Raw genomic sequence first — 13279 nt, forward strand, 5'->3', positions numbered from 1 at the left:
GAGAGAGAGAGAGAGAAAAGATGGGGGGCAATGTCTGCCACAGAGGAAAACTGGGAATATTAGTGGCAGGAAAGATGGGAAAGAAACTGGAGACATTGGTGCCAGAAAACATGCACTGATGAAAGATGTTGGACACTGCATGACTGAAACTCAGTCATGAACAACTTTGTAACTGTGTGTCTCACAGTTGATTCAATTAAATAATTACTTTAAAAAAATTTTCTTCTAAATTTCAGTGCATCAGAAATAATGACTGTTTAAAATGTGCATTTAACTGGGCCTGGAGAGATAGCACAGCGGTGTTTGCCTTGCAAGCAGCCGATCCAGGACCTAAGGTGGTTGGTTCGAATCCCGGTGTCCCATATAGTCCCCCGTGCCTGCCAGGAGCTATTTCTGAGCAGACAGCCAGGAGTAACCCCTGAGCACTGCCGGGTGTGGCCCAAAATCCAAAAAAAATAAAATAAAATGTGCATTTAAGGTAGAAAAATAGGGGCCGGGCGGTGGCACTGGAGGTAAGGTGCCTGCCTTACCTGCGCTAGCCTTGGACGGACCGCGGTTCGATCCCCCGGCGTCCCATTTGGTCCCCCAAGCCAGGAGCGACTTCTGAGCACATAGCCAGGAGTAACCCCTGAGCGTCACCGGGTGTGGCCCAAAAACCAAAAAAAAAAAAAGGTAGAAAAATAGTTCAAAAGGAAGAAAACTATGAACTGCCTCATAGCAAAGACACAAAATGGGTGAAAAATCAAAATAAAATTAATGAGGTAGAGAGGAATCAACAGAAAAGTCTAACTTTTTTTTTGTTTTACCTGTTGGATAAGTCACATACAGCTCCTAATATATGACCATTTCTTGTGCAATCATTTTCTTGATTTTGTTGCACAGGTGCATCTAAAAGAACAAAAAATTACTTTTCAATATGCTTGTACATTCAAGAATCTTTAAACTTCTCAAGAGAAAAGTAAATAATGACTTCCAATATTTTTCAGGTAATTCGGTCTCAGCTGATACTTTTTTGGCTTTCTCAGAATGGGGTAAAGGATACCCCCACCTCCACAGATTCCCCTCTTTGCTCGAAAGCCAAGCACCATACCCCACAACCTCCAATACAAATAGCCCAGCTCCATAACTGAACTAAATTAAAATGAATCTTCTTAGATGATAACCAAGACTATATGGCTAAAAATACTGAGACTATTTCTGAAATGGGATTGGGCCCTGCTCCCACCCATACCCATTCACCATTAGAAAAACCAGCATCCTTTGACCTGACACAACATCTCCCAGCAGAAAAATAGCCGGCTCATCTACCAAGCTCAAAAATAATGGCCACTGATACCTTCCTGGTAGTTCAGTCCTAATAGGGAGTAGCCCTCAGCACCATCTGTGTATTCCTCCTTATCCCCCCAAAAAACTACCTACAAATGGGATAGAATTAGACCAATAGTAAAAGCATCTATCTCAAAAAAAACATGAGACAAAAAACAATAAAATCATATCATCAAAGTCCTGTGTTCAATCCCTGGCACCACAAAAGCAATACTAATAATGGAAAAGAAATAAGAAAGGCTGTGAAGGAACGATAGTAGTAATACTGATGAAAGGGAAATTATATTTCAAACAAACCTGGAAATAAAGCAGGATACTGAGTAAGAATACTCCTTGCATATACTTCTTCAGAGACAGGATCAAATGAAAGGGGAGACATAGGTGGTAAAATATCCACAGCCTTAAAACACAGAATTATAATTATGAATTATACACACTAACAGTAGTATAAGTTAATCTACAAATAGGTGACTTTAGTTTTTCCCTTAACAAAGACAAACTTCCAAACATAATTTACCCTTTAATGATTTTAAAGCGGTGGCCAGAGAGATAGTATAGAACATTTTCAAGCCTGGAGACTGCACAGTCCATCACCCGAAGGGATCCCCAGCACCATTGGACCTGAACAGCACCATATCGTCAGGTCCTTCCACTAAACTGCACTGTTTACTGAGAATCACAAGGAGGTGCCCCTAAGCCTCCTGAATACTACTTAGGGGTCCAAAATTAAATTATTTTTAAGTAAAAGTACTATATTAGGCACAACTTTATAGTGCTCTGTCTGCCAACTATTCCATATATAGTAGACTCAGGCTCAGATAGATAGTTCAGAGGGAAAGGTGCTTGTCTTATACATGGTTGACCCAGTTTGATCCCAACAACCCCATATGGTCCCCAAGAGTAATACTAATAAAAGGAAAGTTATACTTCAAACAAACCTGGAAATAAAGCAAAGCCAGGAGTAAGCCTTTAATACAGCCAGGTATGGGTTAAAAACCAACATGTATAAAAGTAATCCCATTAACATAAATGTCTTTTTTCTTTTTAATGTAATCTTTTGAACCTAAAAATATTATTAATAGTACTCTGATCAATATTGTTTTCCATATTTAAAATAATTACAAAATCAAAATCAGAAATGTAGTCTCAGATACAAATATAAAAATTGTATTAACACAGCAGTTCTTGGTCATTTTTTTGTTTTTGTTTTTGTGTCACACCCAGCAGCGCTCAGGGGTTACTCCTGGCTTCATGCTCAGAAATCGCTCCTGGCAGGCTCAGGGAACCAGATGGGATGCCAGGATTCGAACCGATGACCTTCTGCATGAAAGGCAACACCTTACCTCCCTCCATGCTATCTCTCCGGCCCATTTGTTAACTATGATAAATAAATGAACAGCTTAAATTAAACAACTCCCTAAAAGGCAAAACTTACTGAAGTGAATTCTATACTTACTGAAGTGGAACCTCTGATTAGACTGAAAGGAGAAAGACCAAGAATTTCTTTCCACTTTGTATGCCATTCTCCTTGTTTTTCAATAATCGAATGTCTTATAGTTTTAAGATCTTCCTTTATTTTATGCCTGTAAAAGTATAAAATATAACTTCATTCAAAACAAATAGTCATATTCAATATACAAAAAAAGGTATAATTGTTTTTTGGGTGGTTCCACACTCAGCAGTACTCAGGCGTTACTCCTGGCTTTGCACTCAGAAATCGCTCCTGGCAGGCTGGGGGATCATATAGGATGCCAGGGATAGACAGCATATAAGCAAATGCTGTACTCTTGTTCCAGACTCAACATAAATTTAAAGGTTCAATGGTTTGGAGAAAAGAACAAAATCTGAAAGTTCAGCCAATATATCACATATAATAAAATAAAACCGCACAAAAAACTTCAATAAGTAAACTAAAAATACCCTTTTTCATCTTTTTTTTTTTTGGTTTTTTAGGTTTTTTTGGTTTTGGCGGTGCTCAGGGGTTACTCCTGGCTGTCTGCTCAGAAATAGCTCCTGGCAGGCACGGGGGACCATATGGGACACCGGGATTCGAACCAACCACCTTAGGTGCTGGATCGGCTGCTTGCAAGGCAAACGCCACTGTGTTTTTCATCTTTTTATAACCAGAAAACGATTGCATTTCTATCTCTACACTTAACTTTAAAATACAGGGTAACAGAGAGATAGTATAAGGGGTAGGTAAGGTACTTGCCCTGCATGCAACTGAGATTAGGTCAACCCCAGTACCACATATGGTTCGCCAAAACTGCCAGGAGAAATCTCTGAGTAGAGATAGGGATAGCCTGAGGACTGCCAGGTCTGACTCTAAATACAAAAGCAAACAAACAACAAAAACTAACTATTTTCTGGTTCTAAAGTCAGAATTCTACTTCCTCCCCAACCATGCCTTAAAAAGGCAGCGCAAACCTCCATGTCACATTTATCAAATAAGAACTTTTCTAAAGTTTGGTATTTAAAAGTAGACTGCAGGCATAAAAAATAGTACAGTGGATAGGGCACTTGCCTTGCAGAAGATAGACCAGGATCCGAGCTCCGGCACTCCCTATTATAGCCCTTCAAGCACTGCCAGGAATGATTCCTAAGTGCTGAACCAGAAGAAAGCCCACAACACTGCCAGGTCGGCCATAAAACACAAATATATACATATCAATGAATAAAGAAGATGTATTAAGAAGCTATCAAAACAGCTCTACTAATAGCCCAATAGAATAGAAGATTTTTCTAAAGTACCTTGTTTGCTTCAGAACTGACAATCTTTCTCTCTGAAACTTGATCTCTTTTTCAAGGAAATTAAGATCTACTGTCAGTCTTGCTTGGTTGGACCGACAGTATTCAGATTTCATTACTTTCAGGACTTCATTTAATAACTGAATAACGGTCAAGAAGTTCAATTTTTCAGATTCATAAATAGTTCCTATGTGCAACTGAAAAATCAGAGGGGGGAAGGTTGAATTAAAGATTCTAACGGCTAACTACCAATTCTAAACATATTAAAAAGCTGTTACATAAAATATATTTGGTTTTTACAACAGTAAAACTTAAAATAGTAAAACATAAAAACTTTAACTTAAAGAATAAGGAAAAATAGCTAAGATCCACCCAAAAAATAAATGCAAATAATTTTGGAATTACAAGGAAGAATTAGCATGCCAACCTACAATTTTATATATGTGTACATATATACAAGTATCTGTATATCTGTACAATATACATACAACATGTTAATATACATATGTAAAATATACATACAACATATATTAATATGCTTAATAAATTCTGAGTTTAGGGACCAGAGAGAAAGCAAAGGGCTAGAGTGGTAGCACAGCAGGTAAGCCGTTTGCCTTGCTTGTGGCTGACTCGGCATCCTGACCCTGGCTCACACATGATCTCTGAGCCTGCCAGGAGTAATTTCTGAGTTTCTCAGTGCAGTGCCAGGAGTAACCCCTGAGTGCTGCCGGATATAGGACCCCCACCAAAAAAAAGTACAAAAGGTAAGGAGCATGCCTTGCACACAGATAACCTGGTTCAATCCCTGGCATCCTATATGGTCCTCCAAGCACCATGATTCCTAAGCACAGAACCAGGAATAACCCCTGAGAATCTCTGGGTGTGGACAAAAACAAACAAAACCCGAAATACACAGTTATTTACTCAAAGAAAAGGACAAATAAAAACAAGGAAGGGACTTTGGGCTGAAGGAGAAAGGCTGGAAATTCCAAGTTAGGAATAATATTGTATAGGATAGAATTTATAATGCAAGGCATGAAAGATAATATGGGAGGTACAAAAGGTGGTTTGATAGCCAAACTACACAGTTCCACAAATACCACTAGGAGTAATTCCTAACTACAGAGCTTTAAATAGACCCTAACCACTCCTGGTATGGCCCAAAACTAAAAAAAATTTCACAATTATGTTGCTGCTGCTCTGCAGAGTAATTTTTTTTGTTTGGTTGGTTCTTTTTTTGTTTTGGGGGGCCACACTCAGTGGTGCTCAGTGGCACTCACACTCCTGACTCTGCACTCAGAAATCACTCCTGGCAGATTCAGTGGACCATCTGGGATACCAGGGATAGAACCCTACCCTCCGTGCTATTACTCCAGACTTAAACTTATTTTTTTAATTTATAGTTTTTTTATTTTAATTATTGTGATAAACAGTTACAAGGCTGTTCATGATTCGGTTTGCTATAAAATGTTTCAACACCACTTCAACAGTGCGTAATTTCTGTCATCAATGACCCAGTTTCTACCCCCCTCCCATTTCTTCCCCTACCTACCTGTAGAGCAGAAATTTCTCTCCCCTCCCCCTTCACTTTTAGGTACTGTGCTTTGCAGTATTGTTACTAAAGGGGTATTATGCCTATCACCTTACCTCTTTTCAGCACCCAGTTCTTGACCAGTGATCATTTACAATCATTATTGTCACAGTGGTCCATTCTCTGCCCTAACTGCATCCCTCCTCTTTATGGCAATCTTCCTACCATGGACAAGTTCAACTCTGTTGTCTTTGTCATACTAATTTAAAAAAGTATTAGTGTATCTCCTAAGTAATTTTCTATTCTACTCTTTATTTCCCATTAAACAAAATCTGATAACTAAAAAATTTTGATGAATATAAGTATACACTTAAAGCAGGGGTCTCAAACTCAATTTACCTGGGGGCCACAGGAGGCAAAGTCGGGGTGATCCTTGAGTGCAAAGTCAGTAGTAAGCCTTGAACATTGGGAGGCGTGACCCAAACAACTAAAACAAAACAAAACAAAACAAAAAGATTCCTCTAGGGCAGGGCCACCAAATGTTGTACAGAGGGCCGCAAACGGCCCACGGGCCACGAGTTTGAGACCCCTGTAGACTTAAAACCTATTTAAAAAATAATATGGAATTATAAATGTTCTCAGGGACTTGAGAGATACCACGATGAGCAAGAATTCTGTTTTGCTTTCAAGTACCTTGAATTTTATCCTTGGCACTACATAGTCCTGAGTTCCGTTAGGAGTGACCCCAGAGAAGTAGAATACCTGTCTCAAATACAGGCATGGGTTGGGGGGGGGGGCCATTGGTGGCGGGAATGTTGTACTGGTGAAGGGGAGTGTTCTGTTTATGACTGAAACCCAACTACAATCATGCTTGTAATCATGGTGTTTAAATAAAGATTTTATATTAAAAAAAAAAGGAGTGACACCAGAGCATCAAGGTAGTAATAGCCTCCTGAACATTATTAGGTACACTAGAATATAGACATTTGCAAGTAGTTTTATACATACATATACACGCAAATACATACACATTTCCTCTTTATATATTTACTCTCTCTCTATATATATATGCATATATATATGCACAAAGATTAATTCTGAGGAATGTAAAAAAAAAAATTAAGAAGAGCCAAAACAATTACATAAAGTGATTTTCTCAAATGCTTTTGACTTACCTGTTTAAACTGTTTCCCAATTTTGTCAATTAAGAGAGTTGGAATATTAATCGTGACATCAGTTCCATCTAAGACATAATTGTTATCAAGACTAAGAACTGAACTAACAACTTCTCTCTCTTTATCCAAAAACTCCAGTGTTTCAATCACTGAAGCCCACAAAGATCGAACCTTAAAGAGACAAAAAAATTAGTTTGTATATGATTTGTAAATACATTAAATACAAAAAAATAATAGTTTGCTTGAAAGGCCCTGTATGTGAGTGAGTTTTCATGAACATAATTTAGTATGTGGCTAAGATTGTTTTTAGTTTTACTTAATTTGTTACTTTTAAATTTTTGTGTTGAGGCCGGTGAAGTGGCGCTAGAGGTAAGGTGTCTGCCTTGCAAGCGCTAGCCAAGGAAGGACTGCGGTTCAATCCCCCGGTGTCCCATATGGTCCCCCCAAGCCAGGGGTAATTTCTTTTTTTTTTTTTTTTTTGGTTTTTGGGCCACACCCTGTGACGCTCAGGGGTTACTCCTGGCTATGCGCTCAGAAGTTGCTCCTGGCTTCTTGGGGGACCATATGGAACGCCGGGGGATCGAACCGCGGTCCGTCCTAGGCTAGCGCAGGCAAGGCAGGCACCTTACCTCCAGCGCCACCGCCCGGCCCCTGGGGGGGGTAATTTCTGAGTGCATAGCCAAGAGTAACCCCTGAGCATCAAACAGGTGTGGCCCGAAAAAAAAAAAAACCATAAATATCGTCTCACCCCCAATATCTAAATATTCCTAGAATGGCTGACAAAAGAATTTTAATAGTCTAAAATTAATCCTAAAGGGGTTATAAGACTAATTTTTCATAGGTCTAGCTTTCTAAAATTTGTGTTTGTTAATTTTATTTTTGTTTAAGGACCAAAGTCTGTGGTGCTCAGAGCTTACTACTGGCTCTGTACTCAGGGATCACTCCTGAAGAGCTTAGAGGAACACAGGGATCAAACAAAAACTATGTTTTTGCAAGGCAAGTACTTTTACTCCTATAAAACTCTCTGGCCCTAGTCCACTATGTTTTGTTTTTGTTTTTGTTTTGGTTAAAAACTAAGACGTTGGGGCCGGAGAGCTAGCACAGCGGTAGGGTGTTTGTCTTGCAATGCTGAAGGACAACAGTTCGAATCCAGGCATCCCATATGGTCCCCCAAGCTTGCTGAGCGATTTCTGAGTGTAGAGCCAGGAGTAGCCCCTGAGCGCTGCCTGGTGTGATGCCCCCCCCCCCAAAAAAAACCCAAAAACCAAACAAACAAACAAACAAAAAAACTAAAATGTTTTGGGTCAGAGAGATAGCATAGCAGTAGGACGTTTGCCTTGCATACAGCTGATCCAGGACAGTGGTTTGAATTCCAGCATCCCATCTGGTCCCTCGTGTCTTCTGAGTTCAGTAACCCCACCAGGTGTGACACCCCCCCCAAAAAAAATAAACTACCAAGTTTTATGGGGCCAGAGTGATAGCACAGAGTGGAGGGCATTTGCCTTGCACATGGCCAATCTGGGACACACCCAGATTGGATCCCCAGAATCCCATATGGTCCCTGAGATTGCCAGTAGTGATTTTTTGTTTGTTTGTTTCTTTGTTTGCTTTTGGGTCACACCTGGCAGTGCTCAGGGGTTACTCCTGGCTCTGCACTCAGAAATCACTCCTGGCAGACTTGGGGGCCATGTAAGATGATTCGAACTGGGGTCCATCTTGTGTTGGCCATGTGCAAGGCAAACACCCTACCTTGTACTATCGCTCCGGCCCAGGCAGGAACAACTGCTGACCGCAGAGCCAAGAGTAACCCCTGAGCACTGTCCAAAAACAGAAACAAAAACAAAAACCTAAAAAATTTTATGCTACCAAGCATTACCATTTACTGTATTCTTTTTTTTTTTTTTTTTTTTTTTTGGTTTTTGGGCCACACCCGTTTGACGCTCAGGGGTTACTCCTGGCTATGTGCTCAGAAATCGCCCCTGGCTTGGGGGGACCATATGGGACGCCGGGGGATCGAACCGCGGTCCTTCCTTGGCTAGCGCTTGCAAGGCAGACACCTTACCTCCAGCGCCACCTACCCGGCCCACCATTTACTGTATTCTGCATGCTACCACTTTACTAAAAATTTTTCAGGGAGAAAGGACTTTCACAAGAACTATGTGACAAATGAATTAGCAATGTTTCAGAAAAAATGAGAAAAAAACATGACTCTTTAAAAGTAAAAATCTCACAGACAGTAAAGGAGATTAATAAATGGCAGTGTAGGGGCTAGAGTGATAGCACAGCTGTAGGGCATTTGTCTTGCATGCAGTTGACCCAGGATTTGATCCCAAACATCCCACTTGGTCCCCAGAGCCAGGAGCAATTTCTGAGTGCATAGCTAATAGTAACCCCTGAGTGTTACTGGCTGTGGCCCAAAAAAAAAAAAAAAAAAAAAAGATGGAGAGATAGCAATGTATGCATGTAGCTACCCTTGTTTAAATCCATGGAACCACACACATGGTGCCTGAATAAGACCAGAGGTCACTGCTGAACAGAGGGCCAGATAGCCAATAGTATAACCTCAAAACCTCAATAACACAAAATTTTATTTTATTTTATTTATGGGTGGTGGGCCACATCCGGTGACCCTCAGGGGTTACTCCTGGCTATGCACTCAGAAATCACTCCTGACTTGGGGGACCATATAGGATACTGGGGGATCGAACCGAGGTCCGTACTAGGCTAGCGCAGGCAAGGCAGATGCCTTACCGCTTGCATCACCATTCCGGCCCCAACACAAAAATTTTTTTTGGTTTTTGGGCCACACCTGGCGGTGCTCAGGGGTTACTTCTGGCCATCTGCTCAGAAATAGCTCCTGGCAGGCACGGGGGACCATATGGGACACCAGGATTCGAACCAACCACCTTTGGTCCTGGATCGACTGCTTGCAAGGCAAATGCCGCTGTGCTATCTCTCCAGGCCCTCCCAACACAAAAATTTAAAAGTAACAAATTAAGTAAAATTAAAAACAATCTTAGCCACATACTAAATTATGTTCATGAAAACTCACTCACATACAGGGCCTTTCAAGCAAACTCAATGAAGTGCAAACTTTGCAATAAAGAGACCCAGATTAGTTCTCTGTCCCTGTATGGTTCCTAGAGCACCACCAAGATCTCGAGCAGATTTAGAGTAGCCCTTAAGAACAAAGAGAAGCGGCCCAAAAGCAAAAACAAAAAAGTCATTCACATACAACTGTGACCAGAGAACTAGCACAAAGGGCTGAAGTGCATGTCCAGCATTCATAGGATCCCGGTAGGGCCTCCTGATAAAGTCCTAGTGGCCTCACAACATAGAAATTTCAATGTGTTTAAAAATGAATATAGTATTTCTAATTGTGACAGTAAAACACTGAAAAATCAAACTAATCTACCTAAAGAGCATATATTGTGCTACATTTATAAAACAGTAATCTATACAATGAGAAAGAACATACTACAACCGTTTACTAGGATGAGTAAAGCAGATAAAATCAAAGAAGACACAAAAGAGTATGTTCTCTATATTCCCTTTTTTTTTTTTGTTTTTTGTTTTTTGGTTTTTGGGCCACACCCGGCGGTGCTCAGGAGTTACTCCTGGCTGTCTGCTCAGAAATAGTTCTTGGCAGGAACAGGGGACCATATGGGACACGAGGATTCGAACCAACCACCTTAGGTCCTGGATCGGCTGCTTGCAAGGCAAACGCCACTGTGCTATCTCTCCGGGCCCTATATTCCCTTTTTTTAAAGTAATTTTTATTGTGATCAATATGAGTTACAAGTCTTTCACGGTAATATTTAAAGTATATAATGACACTGAATCAGTATATTCCCTTTTATATAAAGCTCAAGAATATATAAACTAATGGTTTGTGTAAGAATTAAGGATAGCAACAAAAATGATAGTTTAACAAGTGGAACATATACTTTACATGGAAAGACCCAGGTTCAATCTCTATCACACTGTTCTCTCAACCACTGTCAGGAGTAGCCCTAAGGACAGAGTCAGGAGTAGATCCTGAGCACCACCAGATAAGCCCCAAAACAAATAAGCAACCACAAAAAGAACTGAAGATAAAGTTTATAATCTTGAAGGAATGGCTAGGAATGAAAAAAATACTTAAAAAAATAAAGAAAAAAAGAGAAAAGAAAAATAAGAAATAGACAAAAAAGAGAGAAAAAAAATACTTCAGAGTCCAGGAATGTTGATCACTCTAGTCCTTGGCTGAATGAGGTTATATTGATATAGTCACATTGAGTGGTTTTCACAAGAAGTTCTCTTTGGATTTTGTACTTTTTGGTGTGTACACTATTATGCCTCAACAGAATTTATAAAAGAGACAGGAGGTGGAAAATAAATTAGTATACTTAATATTAGAGTCAATGTACTCAAATGATAAAAGATAAAGTTGGCTTTCCAAGAGACTCATTGGCTAGCAAAAGAATAAAAATCTGGGCCAGAGGGCCAAAGAGATAATCTGCATGGAGTTAAGGCATTTGCCTTGCATCTAGGACAGTGGTTCGAGTTTCGGCATCCCATATGGTTTCCGAGCCTGCCAGGAGCAATTTCTGAGCATAGAGCTAGGAGGAACCCCTGAGCGCTGCCGAGTGTGACTCAAAAAACCCAAAAAAAAAAAATCTGGGCCAGAGAGATAGCATGAAGGTAGGGTGTTTGCCTTGCATGCAGAAGTACGGTGGTTCGAATCCCGGCATCCTGTAAGGTCCCCCGAGCCTGCCGGAGCAATTTCTGAGCATAGAGCCAAGAGTAACCCCTGAGCACTGCTGGGTGTGACCCAAAAACAACAACAATAAAAAAAAAAAAAGGGTAAAAATTTTATAATTTTATAATTTTATTTTTTTTTCTTGGAGAATTTACAAAGATTCTAGTTCTCAAATTTTATGTCTAAAAATTCTGTTTCTAGTTCTCCAATTTTTTTCAGAAACTTCAAATTCTGGTTCTCAAACTTTTCTTTCTTTTTTCTTCTTTTTGCATTCGTTCTCTCATTAAGCTAAACCACAGTCTCAAACACAAAGTACATGGATAATTCTTTTATTTTTTAATTTTTTTAAAAATCATTATATCTTCATCAACTTATTTTTATGATATTACTATTTACATTTTGTTTATATATATATATATTTTTTTAATAATTTCAACAAAGTTTTTTGTTTTGTTTTGTTTTGTTTTGGGGCCACACCCGGTGGTGTTCAGGGGTGACTCCTGGCTGTCTGCTCAGAAATAGCTCCTGGCATGCACGGGGGACCATATGGGACACCGGGATTCGAACCAACCACCTTAGGTCCTAGATTGGCTGCTTGCAAGGCAAACGCCGCTGTGCTATCTCTCCGGACCCATCAAACTTTTCAAGTCTAGAAAATTCTGTCTGTGGCTCAAAGTTAACTCAGAAAACTCAAGATAGGGGCCAGAGTGATAGCTCAGTGGTAGGACATTTGCACTGCATGCAGCCAACCCAGGACGGACCCTTTTGATTCAATCCCTGGCATCCTATATGGTCCCCCAAGCCTACCAGGACAATTTCTGAGTGCAGAACCAGGAACAAGCACTGACAAAAAAATAAAAACAACGGGAGGGGGTGAAGATAGCACAGCAGTAGGGCGTTCGCCTTGTGTTCAGCCAGCCAATCCAGGACAGACAGTGGTTTGAATCCCAGCACCCCATATGGTCCTCAGTGCCTGCTAGGAGGGATTTCTGAGCACAGAGCCAGGAGTAAACCCCTGAGCGCCAATAGGTGTGACCCCAAAACAAAACAAAAACAAAAGAGGAGTAACCACTAAGCGCCACCAGGTGTGGCCTCCAAAATAACCATAAAAAAAAAAACTGATTATTAAAAGGAGACTGGGGCCAGAGCAGTGGTGTAAGCAATAAGGCTTCTTTCTGCCTTGCAAGTGCTAACCTAGGATGGACTGCAGTTTGATCCCCTCGAGTCTCATATGGTCCCCAAGCCAGAAGCAATTTCTGAGTGCACAGCCAGGAGTAACCCCCCTGAGCATCACCGGGTATAGCCAAATACCAAAAAGAAAAAAAAGGAAACAGGAGACTGGTAAGAAAGCTACTATGTGACACACAAACTACTAAACTTAAAATAAATACTGTGTTGTCGTAAGTTCATATTCTCTAAACTGGAATTCCATGAAGTTACAAGTAACTGCCTGTGTTCTTCCTTCATTACTGAAGCTCTACTCTAAAATTCAGAACAAAGCTAAAGAGATAGTCCAGCAGATAGGTGCTGCTTGTCTTGCACATGACCACCCAGGGGTTCCAACTCCAGCATCCCATATAGTCCAGAGCCCCAACAGGAGCAATTCTTAAACACTGAACCAGAAGTAACCTTTGAGCATTACCCACAGTGTTCAGGGTTTACTCCTGGCTCTGTGCTCAGAAATTGTTCCTGGCAGGCTCAGGGGGGCGGGGGGGCGCGACACAATATCATTTGGGATGCCAGTATTCGAACCACCAT

The 13279-nt window shown here is 40.5% G+C and overlaps 1 protein-coding gene across 1 annotated transcript in view; it reads right to left on the minus strand.

Moving 5' to 3' along the window:
* The window catches only part of HAUS6 (HAUS augmin like complex subunit 6), a 51078-nt gene that overhangs the window by 15030 nt on the left and 22769 nt on the right, over nt 1–13279 (minus strand). Inside the window, exons 8-12 of the mRNA XM_049769426.1 lie at nt 6781–6951; nt 4078–4271; nt 2783–2909; nt 1624–1726; nt 807–888 (exon numbers count right to left, since the gene is read on the minus strand). Of these exons, the coding sequence (XP_049625383.1) occupies nt 807–888; nt 1624–1726; nt 2783–2909; nt 4078–4271; nt 6781–6951 (677 nt within the window). The remainder of the gene's footprint in view (nt 1–806; nt 889–1623; nt 1727–2782; nt 2910–4077; nt 4272–6780; nt 6952–13279) is intronic.

Source organism: Suncus etruscus, chromosome 1, assembly GCF_024139225.1.
Source record: "Suncus etruscus isolate mSunEtr1 chromosome 1, mSunEtr1.pri.cur, whole genome shotgun sequence".
Lineage (NCBI taxonomy): Eukaryota > Metazoa > Chordata > Mammalia > Eulipotyphla > Soricidae > Suncus > Suncus etruscus.